At 43.2% G+C, this 19,098-nt stretch overlaps 1 protein-coding gene across 2 annotated transcripts in view; it reads left to right on the top strand.

Moving 5' to 3' along the window:
- The window catches only part of fancc (FA complementation group C), a 221,779-nt gene that overhangs the window by 141,937 nt on the left and 60,744 nt on the right, over positions 1 to 19,098 (top strand). For both annotated transcript variants that reach the window (XM_068030085.1, XM_068030084.1), the window contains exon 9: positions 2,252 to 2,307. In XM_068030085.1, coding sequence (XP_067886186.1) covers positions 2,252 to 2,307 — 56 coding nt within the window. The remainder of the gene's footprint in view (positions 1 to 2,251; positions 2,308 to 19,098) is intronic.

Genomic DNA, 19,098 nt, shown 5'->3' with positions numbered 1-19,098 from the left:
CCCACATCCTATGAATAAAAAAAATATTTAACTATCAGCAGGAAATGGAGGCAGGCCAGAATTAATATTAGGTATTTAAACAGAAATGATTGTGATTAGCTTTTTTTGAAGCTGATAACTATAAATAGTGTTCCCTAGTCCTTGAATCCACTGCCCAACAGAAGAATTTTCCTAGATCCAAATTCTCAATACACATGAAAATCTTATAAGACCTCTATTGTTTATCAATTTCTTTGTGGGATAAGCCAGGAAACTATAGATCAGTTAGTCTTAGCTCAGTTGTGGATACATTTCTAGAGCTCATAATACAGAATGAAATTAGCGATCAATTAAAAATATAGGCTAATTGGGGACATTCAGCATGGATGTGTTAAGGGCAATCATGTTTAATTATTTTCTTAAAGAAATCATATGTAGGTAAAGGAAATGCAACAAATGTCATAAATGTGGACTTTGAATATGTTTAATAAAGTCAATAAAGAGGTATGTTATAAAATTAAGGTACAAGTCATTGAAAGGAATATAACATGTGATTAAAGCAGCTACTAGGAAACAAAGCAAAGGATAAATGGAGGTAGTGATGTGTGCCAGGGATCTGTGCTGTGGCCTTTTTTCCTTTCCATTTAGAGAAATGATTTGGACCTGGCACTGGAGGAATGATATTGCATTGACAGACTAATGGAGTGGACAGATGTGTGGCAGTTCAGTTCAATACAAAGGAAGATGAAATAGTACATTTTGGGAAAAAGAACAGTGGAAGGAAATATATTCTAAATGGTTATATAATTCTTGAGGATTGGAGTGTACATAGAAAAGATTATAAAATGACACATGGGATTCTATGTGTCTGTGTGCATTCGTCCCACCCACCGTTGAGTGTATTTGTTTCAGTTGTAGTCATCCTGTTAGAGGAAGAATATTAGAGCCATAGAAAGGATACAGTTAAAATTCACTAGAATTAAATCAGAATAAGGAAAGGCTTGAAAATTTGGGCTGTTCGCACTGAAATAGATGATTAAGGGGGATCTTAAAGAGGTTTTCAAAAAAATTTTATATTTTTGAGAGGGTAAACACAAAGATAGTTTACACTGGTTGGCGAATTGTTAACTAGGTGGCATAGGCAGAGTATCATCACGAGACGAACAATGGGATAGTGAGTAGAAAGTACTTCCTAGTGGATTGTTTGGACATGGATTGCTTTACCACAAGTAGTTATTGATGCAAAGACTATAGCATCATGGATTTAAATAAATACCTGAAATGGAAGAATATAAAAGGATATGAAGAAAGGACAGGAAACGGAGTTAGAGTAGATTGGTGCAGTAAGCCAAGTGGCAGCTGGGAAATGTCAGAACATAATAGGCCATTCCACCCCTCAAACCTGCCCCACCATTCAATAAAATCATGGCTGATCTGTCCCAGGCCTCAACTCCTCTTTCGGGCCTGCTCTGCTTACCCCTTGATTGAGAGATTTCAAAAATTTATCTACCTCCTCAAATACACTTAGTGACCTCACCTCCACAACTCAGGTAGAGAATTCCAGAGATTCACTACCCCCTGAGAGATGGAATTCCTTTGCATCTCAGTTTTAAATGTGTGCCCCCTTATTCTGTAACTATGTCCCCTAGTTTGAGATTCCCCCACCAGTGCAAACATATTCTCAACATTTACCCTGTCAAGCCCCCTTAAAATCTTATATGTTTCAATCAGATCACCTCTCATTCTTCTAAACTCCAGTGAATAAAGTCAGATTACAGAAATGCAAAACAAAGTTAAAGTAGTTTTTAAATGTTGGAGAGATATTGCAAGCTACTTTATAATTTAACAATTTAAAAATAAAATACGAATAATTTGCTCTGATCTCCTAAATAATTACTATATCTCACATGGAATTAAATTATTTGGATTTAAGGATTAACTGGCAAGAAAACACAAGAATATTCAGTGTACATTGAAATTGAGAATTTTGGCTATTCTAGCAGCGTCTCTGGAATTTAGTTACTCAGAATATTGTGTTTTTAAAATGGATTATTTATGGAAATTCAATATGCGTCTTGTGTGAACAGCCTGCTTATTTTCAGCACGTCAAACTTATTTCAGCATAAAATGTTCTAAATGGTAACTTCGGAGGAGCCTGTCTGTATTAAAAAAAAATACAAATAGTGGGGCACTAAGTGTGCAATCATTCAAGCAACCAGTGATTTATACAAAAGCAAGATTATGATAAATGACATTTTGTTTTCTCTTCCAGCCTAAAGCATCAGCCTGTCATCCTTCATTATTTAGGGTACTTGATAATTTCTTCAGGTAAGAATATTATGTTATTTTAAACATAAGCCACTTTGTGTAAATCAAAAGGACCTTACCGCTCCATATCTCTATAACCTTCTCCAGCCCTACAACCTGAGGGCAAGAGCTCTACATATCCAAGTTTGCAGATGGCACAATGTTGGAAGGCATAGTATGTAGTGCAGATGTGTGCAGGAAGTTGCAAAAGGACATGGACAGATTAAGTGAGTAGGCAAAGTTTAATGTAGAGAAGTGTAAGGTCATCCAGTTTGGATCCAAAAAAAAACCGAAATTAAGAATCTTTTCTAAATGGTGAGAAACTAAGAACTGTTGAGGAGCCAAGAGATTTGGGTGTCCATGCACATATCACTAAAAGTGAGCAATCGAAAAAAGTTAATAGAATGTCATTCTTTTATCTTAAGGGGGCTGGAATACAAAAGAGATGGAACTTGTACTTCAGTTGTTTAGAGCTTCGGTAGACCCCTTTGGTGGAATTTTCAACTCTTAGTCCCTGATAAAACGTTGGGCCCTGTAGGGGGTCAGAAATCCGATTGCTGCTGGAGTAGGTTTTGCTGTGGCTCATCAACCGAGCCATGGTGTTAGCACCTGCTTCCAGGTTTCCTGACCAACCAGAATGCTTCTTCATGGGATGACGTACTGAATCTGTCAAAGGAAGGATTTCTAATTAAAAGGCATCGCAACGTGGTCAGAAAGGCTCATCTGGACATGGATTCCAGAGGCTGCAGCAACCACAGGAATGGATTGAAGACTGGGAAGGCTGCGTGCCTACTCCCCAACCTGGAGATCCTACTGTGGGATCTGAGGGACTGCAGTGAGGTGATGTTTCCCAAGGACAGGAGGAAGAGGACAGCCCCTCCAACCAGGCAGGTGTGGAATGAAAGTGGCTGAAGAAGTCAGTAGCAGAAGTGTGGATCTTCAAACCTAGAGTCAGGGAATCAAGAGGATCAAAGACCTCAGGAAAGTGGGAAAGGCATAACATTTTCAGATATCAAGCCCCACACTCTGCCTTTCCCAGCATTCTCTTGCATATCACTCTTCAGAACACCACATTTTGCAGCTCCACTCATTCATCTCTCCAGGCACCTCCTCACATCTCCATCTGAACAGCTAGGAACATAGGAGCAGGAGTAGGCCATTCAGCCTGTCGAGCCTGCTGTGCCATTCAGTTGGATCATGGCTGATCATCTACCTCAACAACTCTTTTCCCCCCGCTATCCCCATATCCCTTGATGTTATTAGTAACCAGATAACTATCGATTTCTGTTTTGAAAATGCTCAAAGATTGCACTTCTACAGCCCTCTGGTGTAGAGAATTCCAAAGTTTCACCACCCTCTGAGTGAAGAGATTCCTCCACCTCAGTTTTTAAATGGCCTACCCCTGATTCTGGGACTGTGGCTGCACCCCCAGCTGCAATTTTTACCAAGGGTGGTGGCAGGAAATGGCCTGCCCATCCCAGGCCAATCAAGGCCCTTAAGTGGTCAGTTATCTGCCCCTACTGAAATAAAGTTCCAACTGACCCCCACTTGCCTCACTGAGCCTGGCCAGTTTTGGGGCCTCGCCAAGGACAACTTATCCCTCTTCCAGGGCCGACATCCACGATCCTGCTGTTGACTGGGTGCAGTCCCAGCAGTGGCCAACCCTCCCAGTGGTGCTGCTGGGTCTGAGCTGCTGGCCCACTGATTGGCCAGCAGCACTTGGAGGCAGGACTTCTTGCCCAAGAGGGGTGGAAGTCCTGCCCAAGTCCAGTTAAGGGCCTGGGGAGTGTAAATTCTTGGTGTGGCTCCCCAGACCGACTTTTTGCCTGGTGGGTGGGCCTTACGCCCAACGTAAAATTCCAGCTTATGTCCCTTGGTTCTAAACTTAACAGCCAGAGGAAACATCTGATCTCCATCCACCCTGTTATGCCCTGTAGGAATTTTGTAGGTTTCAATGAGAAACTCTAAATACAGGCCCAGTTTCCTCAATCTCTCCTCATAAGATACTCCCGCCATCCCAGGGATTAGTCTGGTGAACCTCCGTTGCATTCCCTCTATGGAAAGTATATTCTTCCTTAGATTAGATTAGGAGACCAAATCTGTATATAATATTCAAGGTATGGTCTCACCAAGGCTTTATATAATTGCAGCAAGACATCTTTACTCCTTTACTGAAAACCCCTTGTGATGAAGGCCAACATACCATTTGCCTTCCTAACTGCTTGCTGCACCTACATGCTAGCTTTTAGTGACTTAAGAAAAAGGATACCAGGTCCCTTTGGACATCAACACTTCCCAATCTCACCATTTAAGAAATACTCCACCTTTCTGTTTTTCTATCAAAGTGGATAACTTCACACTTATTCACATTATATTCCATCTGCCGTGTTCTTGCCCATTCACTTAGCCTCTCCAAGTCCCCTTGAAGCATTCTTGCATCCTTCTCACAACTTACATTCCCTCTTACTTTTGTCTCATCGGCAAATTTGGAAATATTACATTTGGTCCCCACATTCAAATCATTTATATATAGATTGTGAACAGCTGTGGTCCCAGTACTGATCCTTGCAGTACTCCACTAGTACCAGCCTGTCAACCTAAGAATGACCTATTTATTCCAACTGTTTTCTGTCTGTTAACCAGTTCTCAATCCATAGCAGTATATTACCCCCAATCCCATGTGCTCTAATTTTGTTTACTAACCTTCTATGTGGGACCTTATCAAAATACACCACATGCACCATGCTAAAAGTATCAAAAAACACCAACAGGTTTGTCAAACATGATTTCCCTTTCATAAATCCATGTTGAGTCTGCCCAGTCATATTTTCCAAGTGTCTAGTTGTCACATCTTTTATAATAGATTCTAACATTTTCCCTACTATTAACTTCAAACTAACAGGTCTGTAGTTCCCCATTTTCGGTCTTCCTTCTTTCTTAATTAGTGGTGTTACATTTGCTACTTTCCAGTCTGCAGGAACCCTTCCAGAATCTATACAATTTCGAAAGATAACCACCAACGCATCCACTATCTCTGTAGCCACCTCCTTCAACACTCTGGGATGTAGCTCATCTGGTCCAAGGGATTTATCAACTTTCAATCCAGTTAATTTTTCAAGTACTACCTCTATTAATACTAATTTCTTTCCATTCCTCATTTTCACATGTTCCTTAATTCCCTAGTATTTCTGGAAGATTTTCTGTACCTTCCTCTGAAGACAGACAAAGTAATTGTTTAGTTTCTCCGCCATTTCCCTGTTCTCAGTTTATAAATTCTCCTGTCTCTGCCTGTAATGGACCCACATTTGCCCTTGCTAATCTTTTCCTTTTCACATACCTAAACAAGTTTTCACAGTCCACCTTCATATTCTCTTTTCCCTTTCTTTAGTTTCTTGGTCATCCTTTGCTGGATTCTAAATTGCTCCAAATCCTCTGGCTTACCACTTTTTCTCGCAACCTTATAAGCCACTTCTTTTGATCTAATGCAATCTTTAACTTCTTTATAGTTAGCCATAGTTGATTCATTTTTCCTGTTGGGATTTTGTGTCTTAGAGAAATGTATATTTGTTGTAGACCATGTAATACTACTTTAAACACTAGCCATTGCCTGTCAACTGTCAAATTTTTGTGAATTTTCCCAATCCACCATAGCCAACATGCTCCTCATACCTTCATAGTTTCCTTTGTGAAGATTTAAGACTCTACTTTCAGAATGAACTACATCACTTTCAAACTTAATGTAAAACTATCATATTATGGTCACTATTTCCCAAGGTTATTAATTAGCCCTTTCTCATTACATAATACAAAATATAAAATAGCACAATCCCTACTTGGTTCTTTAATGTTCTGCTCCAAAAACCCATCTTGTACACACTCTAGGAATTCATCCTCCACAGCATTGGTGCAGATTAGGTTTACCCAGTCTATATGTAAATTGAAATTGCCCATTATTACTGTGTTACACATGGTACTTGCACCTGTAATTTCCTGATTTATACAATGCCCAACATTACCACTACTGTTTGGTGGCCTATAAACCCCTCCCTCTTTTTTTCAGGTAAAGACCGTCTCAACGGTACAGCTTCCATTTCCCCTCAGTACTGCTGCTATGAATCGGAACCCATTTCTGCTACACCAATCTTTGAGCCATGCATTTAACTCTTTAATCTTATTTACTCTACTCCAATTTGCTCATGGCTCAGGTAATAACCCAGAGATTATTACCTTTGAGGTTCTGCTTTTTAATTTAGCGCCTAGCTGCTCATACTGTCCATGCAGAGCCTCTCTCCTAGTCCTATCTATGTCATTGGTACCCATGTGGACCACAACTAGATCCTCCCCCATCCCACTGCAGGTTGCTGTCCAGCCTTGACCAGATGTCCCAAGCCCTGGCACCGGGCAGGCAACACAGCCTTCTGGACTCTCACTCCTGCCTGCAGAGAACTGTGTCTGTCCCCCTGACTGTACTGTCCCCTACATTCCTATTTATTGCCCCTGTTTGAATGGCTTCCAGTACCATGGTGCTATGCTCAGTTCACTCATCCACCCTGCAGCCCTTGTTCTCATTCATACAAGCTGCAAGAACCTCAGATCTGTTGGACAATTGCAAGGGCTGAGGCTCCTCTACTTCTTCCTTCTGGATCCCCTTACCTGCCTCATTCAGTCACACCCTCCTGTCCCTGACCAAATCAGAAGACACTATCCTGTGGGTGCTTGGCCTGCAGCTCATTCACTCTGACCTGAAGCTCCTCAAGCTGCAGATACTTACTGTAGATGTGGTTGCTGTGGATCACACTTGTATCCACCAGCTGCCATATGCTACAGCTGCAGCACATCTCCAGCCTTGCCATCTTTATTCTGCTTTAACTATTTGATTAATTAATTTATAGTTAATAAACCCCATAACTACTAAGCCCCACTCCTAATAAGCTTTACTATTGCTGGTAAACCCTACAATTACTAATAATACATTACAATTTAATTACCTCAGTCTCAGAAGATTCTTATTATTCCAATTAATGTTACACTAACCCCAATTAAAATTCCTTAGTTTGGATATGAGAAAAAAGGGAAAATGTTCACCAACCAATCACTTATCTGCTATGCTGGAATGTCACACGTCAATTCCTTTTTCCCTCCTTGCACTGAATTCCCGTATGAACCAAATTCCCACCTTCACACTCTGACTGTGTCTCACTGACTGCTTTTATAGAGCCTCTGATGTGTCACAAGCCAGCTGCTGCAGTTATTAACACCTATTGAACCAACTACTTTCAGCTGATTGCCAGGCAGCTGTCTGTTTAACAAGGCAATTTAACTAACTTGAAGCTTGAAAGTTCAATGTCAAAGCTGACTCTTAATCTAAATTGAACCTGAGAAAAACTTACCAGAACTTGCCACGTAAACCAAATTTCCGCCTTCACACTCTGATTACATCTCCATTCTGTGCACCCCTAATACTCTCACTCACGTTCATCCTCAGGAATGATCCATTGGCCTTGAAGGATGTACAACGCAGATTCACCAGAATGATACTGGGGTTTGTCGGATTAAGTTATGAGGACAGGTTGCAATAGAAGGTACAGCAATAATCGTGGGTGACCTTAACCTTCATATACATTGGACAAATAAAATTGGCAAAGGAAGCCTTGAAGACGAGCTCATAGAGTGTAATTGGGATAGTTTCTTAGAACAAAACACTGTGGGACCAACCAGGGAAGAAGCTATTTTAGACCTGGAAATGTGTAATGAAACAGGATTAATTAATCTCACAGTATGACTCTAAAGGATCCTCTGGTCAAGAGTGATCATAACATGATAGAATTTCATATTCAGTTTGAGGGTGTAAAATTTGGGTCTGAAGCTAGTGTCTTAGACTTAAATAAAGGCAGTTACAAAAGTATGACAACAGAGTTGGCTAAAGTGGACTGGGAAAATAGGTTAAAAGTTAAGATGGTAGATGAGCAGTGACAGACACTTAAGGAGATACTTCATAACTCTCAAGAAAGATATATTCCATTAAGAAAGAAAAACGCTACAAAAAGGATGAGCCATCTGTGGTTAAGAAAGTTCAGGATGGTATCAAATTGAAAGAAAAGGCATACAATGTTGCAAAGATTAGCGGTAGGCCAGAGAATTGAAAACATTTTAGAAACCAGCAAATGATGACTTAAAAAAGAGGGAGAAACTGGGCTGAGATTAAACGAGCAAGAAATATAAAAACAGACAATGAGAGCTTCTGATTGTTTGGAATCCTTCCATTTACGAAAGCTATTTTGGTGCATATTTACTGAAGACTGTGAAGGCCAATCCTTGAAAGGCAGCTTCTGCCACAGGTGTCGCATGTGAAGCTGCCAAGTGACACTGAGCTGTTGCTTTTGACGGTGCCTGTTGCCAAGCTGCTGTAGCTACTGGTTATGCGATTTCCCTCTTTCACCAGCTAATGACTCTCAGGTGCGATAGTCGATATTTCGGGCCTTCATGTCTAGCTTACAAGCATCCTTGAAGCGGAGCTTTGGGCACCCCATTGGTCGTCTGTCCCCGGCTACCTTGCCATACAGAAGGTCCTTGTGTATGTGACTGCCTTCCATCCTGCGGTCGTGCCCAATCCACTAAAGCCACCTCTGTTTGATTAGTGCCAACACACTTGGGAGCGCTGTCTTTGAGAGGACTGCAGCATTTGTGATTTTGTCTTGCCAGGATATACCCATAATGCGCTGCAGACAGCGAAGATGGAAATTATTGAGTTTCTTTTCCTGATAGCTGTATGGTGCCCATGTTTCCCAGCCATACAGCAAGGTGCTGAGAACACAAGCCTTATAAACCGTCAGCTTGGTGTTACTCCATGTACGTTTCGCTAGTCAGCTAAAGTTGGTAGCTGCTTTCCCTATGTGTGTATCGAGCTCTGCATTAAGGGGCAGATTGTCCGTCACCGTGGACCTAAGGTAGCAGAATTAGCTAACCACTTACAGTGGGGGGTTACTTAGTGAGATCAGGAGCGACGATGCAACACCTTGTCCCATGACCACGGTTTTCTTGATGCTTATAGTCAAGGAGAACAAGCTACCGGCCTGGGAGAGACAGTCCATGAGTCTTTGTAGCTGGGTTTCCATGTGAGCGACTAGCGCAGTTTCATCATGTAGAGGAGTTCTCTGATCAGGACGTGATGTGTTTTTGTTTTTGCTTTTGCTTTCAGCCCTGATAGATTGTAGAGCTTGCCATCTGATTTAGTGTGCAAGTAGACTTCTTCCATATCTGCAGGGAAGGCAAAGGTCAGGACCATGGAGAAGAAGGTGCCAAACAGAGTGGGGGCTAGAACAGAACCCTGTTTCACTCTATTCTTCAGTTTGACGCTTCTTCATATAACCCCTCTATTCAAGAAGGGGGAGAGGCAGAAAGCAGGTAACTATAGGCCAGTTAGCTTGACGTCTGTCATGGGGAAGATGTTAGAATTGATTATTAAGGAGGCTATAGCTGGGCACTTAGAAAAACTCAAGGTAATTGGGAATAGTCAGCATGGTTTTGTGAAAGGGAAATCATGTTTAACCAATTTATTGGAGTTCTTTGAAGGAATAACATGCCTGTGGATAAAGGGGAGTCCATTGCCCTACTGTACTGGGATTTTCAGAAGGCATTTGACAAGTAAAAGGTGATTGCGCAAAATAGGAGCTCCTGGTGTATGGGGTTAACATATTAGCATGGATAGAAGATTGGCTGGCTGGCAGAATACGGAGAGTGTACATAAATTGATCCTTTTCTGATTGGCAGTATGTGACGAGTGGAGACCCACAGGGGTTTGTGCTGGGGCCTCAGATTTTTACAATTTATATCAATGACTTAGATGAAGGGAGCGATGGTATGGTAGCTAAATTTGCAGATGACAAATATAAGTAGGAAAGTACATTGTGAAGATGACAGAAGGAGGTTGCAGACTGATAGGTTGAGTGAGTGGGCAAAAATCTGGCAGATGGAATATAATGTGGGAAAATGTGAAGTTGCTTACTTTGGCAGGAAGAATTAAAAAAGCAGAGTATTACTTAAACGGAGAAGACTGCAGAATTCCGAGGTGCAGAGGGAGCTAGGTGTTCTAGTGCATGAGTCACAAATGCAGGTACTGCAAGTAATAAAGAAAGCTAATGGAATGCTATCCTTTATTACGAGAGGAATTGAAAATAACAGTAAGGATGTTATGCTTCAGTTATACAGGGCATTGGTGAGACCACATCTCAAATACTGTGTGCAGTTTTGGTCTCTTTATTTAAGGAAGGATATAAATGTGTTGGAGGTGGTTCAGAGGAGTTTACTAGATTGATACCCAGAATGAGCGGGTTGTCTTATGAAGAAAGGTTGGACAGGGTTGTTTTCCCTAGAGTTTAGAAGAGTGAGGGGAGACTTGATTGAAGTTTATAAGATCCTGAACGGTCTTGACAGGGTGGATGTGGAGAGGATGTTTCCTCTTGTTGGAGAGTCCACTGTTTTAAAATTAGCAGTCACCCTTTTAGGACAGAGATGAGAATTTTTTTTTCCTGAGGGTTGTGCAACTTTGGAACACTCTGCCTCAGAAGGTGGTGGAGGAGGGGTCATTGAATATTTTCAAGGCGGTGGTAGATAGATTCTTGTTAGACAAGGGCATCAAAGGTTATCGGGGCTAGATGGGAGTGTGGAATTCGAGACACAAACAGATCAGCCATGACCTTATTGAATGGCAGAGCCGGCTAGAGGGGCCGAATGGCCTACTTCTCCCAATCCATATGTTCGTATATTCAAGTATGTAAAAAGGAAGAGAGTAGCTAAAGTAAACTTTGGTCCTATAAAGGATGCGATTGGGGAATTAATGGGAAAGAAGGAAATGGCAGAGACTTTGAAAAATTATTTGCATCTGTTTTCATGGTAGAAGGCATTAAAAACATTCCAATAATGGTTGAAAATCAGGGGGCAAAAGGGAGGGAGGAACTTGAAACAATCATTATCACTAGAGAAAAAGGACAAGGCTAAACTAATGGGACTAAAGACTGACACATCCCCTTGATTGTGGGTGTACCTCCACTACATGGACTGCAGCGGTTCCAGAAGGTGGCTCACCATCACTTTCTTAAGGGCAATTGGGAGTGGGCAATAAATGCTGGCCTTGCCAGCAATGTTCACATTCTAAAAATGAATTTTAAAAATCTGATAGCCTGCATCCTAGGACCTTAAAAGAACTGGCTGCATAGATAGTGGATGCATTGACTCTAATCTTCCAAAATTCCCTAGATTCCAGAAACTTCCCAGTGGATTGGAAAAATGCAAACGTAACACCTCTATTCAAGAAAAGAGGGAGACAGAAAGCAGAAAACTATGGCTGGGATATTATCCGGGCGACGGACGTCTTGACCCCTGGCAAAAGCGCAGCTGAGAACCCCACGTCACCCCTTCTGTGGGAAGCCCGCTGAATCAAGTGCCATAGGATCAAGGAACCCAGCGACGGAAGTCCCGCCCTCTGCAACCTGACTGCCAACCAGAGGCTAGCAGCTCTTTAAATGAGCAGCACCACTGTGGAAGCAGTGACTGCCTCTGGTGGAGCACCCACCTGAGGCTGAGGAGCAGTGCAATAAGTGTCTTTGAATGAGGGACCAGCAACCCCTGAGCTGACAAGCAACCTGCACAGTTTTTCTTGCCTTGCTTCCCGTGTGACAGGCCCGCCCGCCGCTGGGCTAATAGCAGCGGGATGATGCCCTTGATTGAGCATTAATTTCCCACTTAATGGCCTGAATTGGCGGCGGTGGGGGAAGGCCGTTTATAGGCACTGGACTTAAATTTGGCGGAGGCGGGAAGCTGGAGGGGTCGCTCCACCCCTCCCCCTCCACCATCCTGCCCAATTACATGCTGTCCCAACCTCCAAACCTGATGTGGGGGAGTTTTTTTTTTATATTCCTTTCATTGGATGTGGGTGTCACTGGCCAGGCCAGCATTTATTGCCCATGAGAAGGTGGTGGCGTGCTGCCGTCTTGAACTGCTGCAGTCCATGTGGGATAGGTACACCCACAGTGCTATTAGGAAGGGAGTTCCAGGATTTTGACCCAGAGACAGTGAAGGAACGGCGATATAGTTCCAAGTCAGAATGTTGTGTGGTTTGGTGGGGTGGTGTTCCCAAGCATCTACTGCCCTTGTCCCTCTTGGTGGTAGAGGTCGCGGGTTTGGAAGATGCTCCTGAGTTGTCTTGGAGCATTGCTGCAGTGCATCTTGTAAAGAACAAAGAAAATTACAGCACAGGAACAGGCCCTTCGACCCTCCAAGCCTACGCTGATCCAGATCCTCTATCTAAACCTGTCGCCTATTTTCTAAGGGTCTGTATCTCTTTACTTCCTGCCCATTCATGTATCTGTCTAGATACATCTTAAAAGACGCGATCATGCCCGCGTCTACCACCTCCGCTGGCAACGCGTTCCAGGCACCCACCACCCTCTGCGTAAAGAACTTTCCACGCATATCCCCTCTAAACCTTTCCCCTTTCACTTTGAACTCGTGTCCCCTAGTAATTGAATCCCCCACTCTGGGGAAAAAGCTTCTTGCTATCCAACCTGTCTATATACCTCATGATTTTGTACACCTCAATCAGGTCCCCCCTCAACCTCCATCTTTCTAATGAAAATAATCCTAATCTACTCAACCTCTCTTCATAGCTAGCGCCCTCCATACCAGGCAACATCCTGGTGAACCTCCTCTGCACCCTCTCCAAAGCATCCACATCCTTTTGGTAATGTGGCGACCAGAACTGCACACAGTATTCCAAATGTGGCCGAACCAAAGTCCTATACAACTGTAACATGACCTGCGAACTCTTGTACTCAATACCCCGTCCAATGAAGGAAAGCATGCCGTATGCCTTCTTGACCACTCTATTGACCTGCGCTGCCACCTTCAGGGAACAATGGACCTGAACACCCAAATCTCTCTGTACATCAATTTTCCCCGGGACTTTTCCATTTACTGTATAGTTCACTCTTGAATTGGATCTTCCAAAATGCATCACCTCGCATTTTCCCTGATTGAACTCCATCTGCCATTTCTCTGCCCAACTCTCCAGTCTATCTATATTCTGCTGTATTCTCTGACAGTCCCCTTCAGTATCTGCTACTCCACCAATCTTAGTGTCGTCTGCAAACTTGCTAATCAGACCACCTATACTTTCCTCCAAATCATTTATGTATATCACAAACAACAGTGGTCCCAGCACGGATCCCTGTGGAACACCACTGGTCACACGTCTCCATTTTGAGAAACTCCCTTCCACTGCTACTCTCTGTCTCCTGTTGCCCAGCCAGTTCTTTATCCATCTAGCTAGTACACCTTGGACCCCATGCGCCTTCACTTTCTCCATCAGCCTACCATGGGGAACCTTATCAAACGCCTTACTGAAGTCCATGTATATGACATCTACAGCCCTTCCCTCATCAATCAACTTTGTCACCTCCTCAAAGAATTCTATTAAGTTGGTAAGACATGACCTTCCCTGCACAAAACCATGTTGCCTATCACTGATAAGCCCATTTTCTTCCAGATGGGAATAGATCCTATCCCTCAGTATCTTCTCCAGCAGCTTCCCTACCACTGACGTCAGGCTCACCGGTCTATAATTACCTAGATTATCCCTGCTACCCTCCTTAAACAAGGGGACAGCATTAGCAATTCTCCAGTCCTCTGGGACCTCACCCGTGTTTAAGGATGTTGCAAAGATATCTGTTAAGGCCCCAGCTATTTCCTCTCTCGCTTCCCACAGTAACCTCGGATAGATCCCATCCGGACCTGGGGACTTGTCCACCTTAATGCCTTTTAGAATACCCAACACTTCCTCCCTCCTTATGCCGACTTGACCTAGAGTAATCAAACATCTGTCCCTAACCTCAACATCCGTCATGTCCCTCTCCTCGGTGAATACCGATGCAAAGTACTCGTTTAGAATCTCACCCATTTTCTCTGACTCCACGCATAACTTTCCTCCTTTGTCCTTGAGTGGGCCAATCCTTTCTCTAGTTACCCTCTTGCTCCTTATATATGAATAAAAGGCTTTGGGATTTTCCTTAACCCTGTTTGCTAAAGATATTTCATGACCCCTTTTAGCCCTCTTAATTCCTTGTTTCACATTGCGCCTACAATCCCGATGGTACACACTGCTACCACTATGCGTCGGTGGTGGAGGGAGTGAATGTTTGTGGATGGGATGCCAATCAAGCGGGCTGCTTTGTCCTGGCTGGTGTTGAGCTTCTTGAGTGTTGTTGGAGCTGCACCCATCCAGGCAAGTGGAGAGTATTTCATCACCCTCCTGACTTGTGCCTCATAGATGGTGGACAGGCACTGGGGAGTCAGGAGGTGAGTTACTCGCTGCAGGATTCCTAGCCTCTGACGTGCTCTTGTAGCTACTCCAGTTCAATTTCTGGTCAGTGGTAACCCCCAGGATGTTGAAAGTGGGGGATTCGGCAATCGTAATGCCATTGAATGTCAAGGGGAGATGGTTAGATTCTCTCTTGTTGGAGATGGTCATTGCCTGGCACTCGTGTGGCGCGAATGCTATGTGGCACTTATCAGCCCAAATCTGGATATTGTCCAGGTCTTGCTGCATTTCTACACGGACTGCTTCGGTATCTGAGGAGTTGCGAATGGTGCTGAACATTGTGCAATCATCAGCAAACATCCCCACTTCTGACCTTATGATTGAAGAAAGGTCATTGATGAAGCAGCTGAAGATGGTTGGGTTTCGGACACGACCATGAGGAACTGCTGCAGTCATGTCCTGGAACTGAGATGACTGACCTCTAACAACCACAACCATCTTCCTTTGCATTAGGTACGATTCCAACCAGCAGAGAGTTTTCCCCCTGTTTCCCATTGACTCAGTTTTGCTAGGGCTCCTTGATGCCATATTCAGTCAGATGCTGCCTTGATGTCAAGGGCTGTCACTCTCACCTCACCACTGGAGTTCAGCTCTTTTGTCCATGTTTGAACCAAGGCTCTAATGAGGTCAGGGGCTGAGTGGCCCTGGTGGAACCCAAACTGATCGTCACTGAGCAGGTTATTGCTAAGCAAGTGCCGCTTGATAGCACTGTCAATGCACCTTCTATCGCTTTATTGATGATCGAGAGTAGGCTGATGGGGCGGTAATTGGCTGGGTTGGATTTGTCCTGATTTTTGTGTACAGGACATACCTGGGCAATTTTCCACATTACTAGGTAGATGCCAGTGTTGTAGCTGTACTGGAACAGCGTGGCTAGGGGCGCAGCAAGTTCTGGGGCACAGGTCTTCAGTACTATTGCCGGAATGTTGTCAGGGCCCATAGTGTTTGCAGTATCCAGTGGCTTCAGTCGTTTCTTGATATCACGTGGAGTGAATCGAATTGGCTGAAGACTGGCATCTGAGATGCTGGGAACTTCAGGAGGAGGCCAAGATCGATCATCAACTCGCCACTTCTGGCTGAAGATTGTTGCAAATGCTTCAGCCTTTTCTTTTGCACTGATGTGCTGGGCTCCCCCCATCATTGAGGATGGGGATGTATGTGGAGCCACCTCCTCCTGTTAGTTGTTTAATTGTCCTCCGCCATTTACGACTGGATGTGGCAGGACTGCAGAGCGTAGATCTGATCCGATGGTTGTGGGATCGCATAGCTCTGTCTATCGCATGCTGCTTATGCTATTTGGCACGCAAGTTGTCCTGGGTTGTCGCTTCACCAGGTTGATACCTGATTTGCAAGTATGCCTGCTGCTGCTCCTGGCATGCCCTCCTGCACTCTTCATTGAACCAGGGTTGATCCCCCAGCTTAATAAAAGCAAAATACTGCAGATGCTGGAAATCCGAAATGAAAATAAGAAATGCTGGAAATCCTCAGTAGGTCTGGCAGCATCTGTGGAGAGAGAAGCAGAGTTAACTTTTCAGGTCAGTGACCCTTCATCAGAACTGCCGTTCTGCAGGACACAACACGATGAAACGTATCCTGAAGGTGAAGATGGGAATTCGTCTGCACAAGGACTGTGCGGTGGTCACTCCTACTAATACTGTCATGGACAGATGCATCTGCAGATTGCTGAGGATGAGGTCAAGTATATTTTTCCCTCTTGTTGGTTCCCTCATCACCTGCTGCAGACCCAGTCTAGCAGCTGTGTCTTTCAGGACTTAGCCAGCTCGGTCAGTAGTGGTGCTACTGAGCCACTTTTGCTGATGGACATTGAAGTCCTCCATCCAGAGTACATTCTGTGCCCTTGCCACCCTCAGTGCTTCCTCCAAGTGGTGGTCAACATGGAGAAGTACTATTTCATCAGCTGAGGGGGGGCTGTAGATGGTAATCAGCAGGAGGTTTCCTTGCCCATAGTTGACCTGATGCCATGAGATTTCATGGGGTCTGGAATCAATGTTGAGGGCTCCCAGGGCAACTCCCTCCTGACTGTATACCACTGTGCCGCCACCTCTGCTGGGTCTTTCCTGCCGGTGGGACAGGACACCCAGGGATGGTGATGGTCGTGTCTGGGACATTGTAAGGTATGATTCGGACCATAAAATTCCCCCCATCGGTTAGTTATTGGAGTTCTTTGAGGATGTTTACAAGCAGAATGGGTAAAGGGGAAACCAGTAGTTGCAGTGTATTTGGATTTCCAAAAGGCATTTGATAAGGTGCCACATAAAAGATTGCTGTCCAAAATCAGAGCTGATGGTTTTGGGGCAATATATTAGCATGGATAGAAGATTGGCTAACTAACAGGAAACAGAGAGTCAGGATAAGTGGGTCTTTTTCAGGTTGGCAAACTGTAACTAGTGGAGTGCCATGGGAATGAGTGCTGGGAACTTGCTGCCAGGCTTCAGTTGCAGCCATAGGCTGTCTTGTGGAGGGGATTCCCGTCCCCCCCCCCCCCCCCGGTCAATGGTGGGCCTGGCTGTTGAAGCCATTTTTTAATTTTAAGTGTAAAATGTAGTGTGGGCTTCTAACCCCTATTTGACCATGACAGTGGGGTTCCTAAGTCCGAGTGGAAAATCCTGCCTATAGTGACAATGGATGACACCCAGCTCTGCCTCTTTACTTCTGATGGCACTAGAGCACAGTTCCTTAAGTCAGATTAAGTTTTGACATGCATATTTTTGTGCAAGCTATTGATAGCAGAATCAATATTACTGGCAACAAGATTTAATTCATAGCGGAATTTATATTGATTTTGTACAGCAATAAGTTTTTCATAGTCTCAGAATTTGATTGCTTTATTTAATGTAGAGGACAATTGTAATTCAAAAAAACATGTTGGTTTCTGCTAAATTTTATCACAGGGCAGAATCTGTGGTCTGTACTTTGTCCCTTTTTTCTTTTTAATGTTGTCAGATCCTTTTTGGAAGCTTGGTTCTTCTGGTGCCTCACCCAAGTGGTCACTCTGCATGCATAGGCCAAGGCAGTGTTGGCAGGTTATTCATGTGAAAGAGAAAAAAAAGAGGAGCTAGTGCCAACATATGATTTCTTACATGAAATTACTTGATGCTTCCATTGTTTTTAACGCAAGAAGGCAGTGACTGGATATTTTTGATTAACAATTTGAGTTCCATAAATACAAAAACTGTAGCCAAGGATCAGAGAATAGTGTATACTTTCTTCAAATGCAAAAAAAGTGCAGTATGTCTAACAACTGTAGTGAGAGAATGTTCTAGAGAACTTTAGGGTATAGTATCATTGTTCATCGAATGAACAGGCTGGAAGGAATAATCTGTAGGTTTTTCAAAGTAATTGATGATGTCCTTGGAGTTATTAATCAAACTATGGCTATTCATTGCATTCTGATAATTTGCACTAGGCAATAAAATTCTACATCCATATCTACATCTGTTAAAGAAAAGTTGGGACTTGTGAAACTAATGGTAAATTAGCTAGCGTGAACATTAGTTTGACAATAACATTGGAAGGAATGTTAAATGGGCAAAGATTTATCTTGGGACAGTGACCAGTGGGATTCCCAGGAATCTGTTTTCGGCACCTTACTGTTTCATTGATGAATTGTGTGGTAGGTGATATTCTAAATTTGCTAATGAAATCAAGCTAGGTGATGAGAGATTGCTAAAGTTCAAAGGAACTAAGACACATTACATAGAATATACAGAACAGAAATAGGCCGTTTGGCCCAACCAGTCGTTTATGATTCACTCGAGCCTCCTCCCATCCTTCTTCATCTAACTATATCAGCGTAATCCTCTATTCTCTTCTCCCTCAAATGCATCTACATTATTTGCCTCAACTACTTCCCCAGTAGCAAGTTCCACATTCTTACCACTTTCCAGATAAAGAAGTTTTTTTTCTGAATCCATTGTTGGATTTCTTGGTTACTATCTTATATTGGCCTGTAGTTTTGCCATTCCCCACAAGTGAAAACATTATAACTGCTGTAACAAAACCTTACATAATTTTAAACCTCTATTAGGTCATCCCTCAAGGGAAAGAAAATTCAACCTGTCCATCCTTTCCTGATAAGTATAGCCTTGCTGTTCTGGTATCATCCTTATAAATCTTTTTTGCACCCTCTCCAGTGCCTTTATATCCTTTTTCTAGTATGCTGACCGGAACTGTACACACTTTAACTGTGGTCTAACCAAGGTTTGATACAAGTTTAGCATTACTTCTTTACTTTTCAATACTATCCCTCTAGAAATAAACCCGAGTGCTTGAGTATTAATTACGTCACTTGAGTAGGAATGGGAGATGGATATTAATGTAATGTATACTTATTATTAAAGAGAAGAAAAGTAAAAGATTTGGATATGATTATTAATCATTCTCAGAATTATAGCATGGGCAGCAGGGGTACCTGCACA

The sequence above is a fragment of the Heterodontus francisci genome, chromosome 4, assembly GCF_036365525.1.
Source record: "Heterodontus francisci isolate sHetFra1 chromosome 4, sHetFra1.hap1, whole genome shotgun sequence".
Lineage (NCBI taxonomy): Eukaryota > Metazoa > Chordata > Chondrichthyes > Heterodontiformes > Heterodontidae > Heterodontus > Heterodontus francisci.
This window is presented reverse-complemented; position numbering and strand designations above follow the sequence as displayed.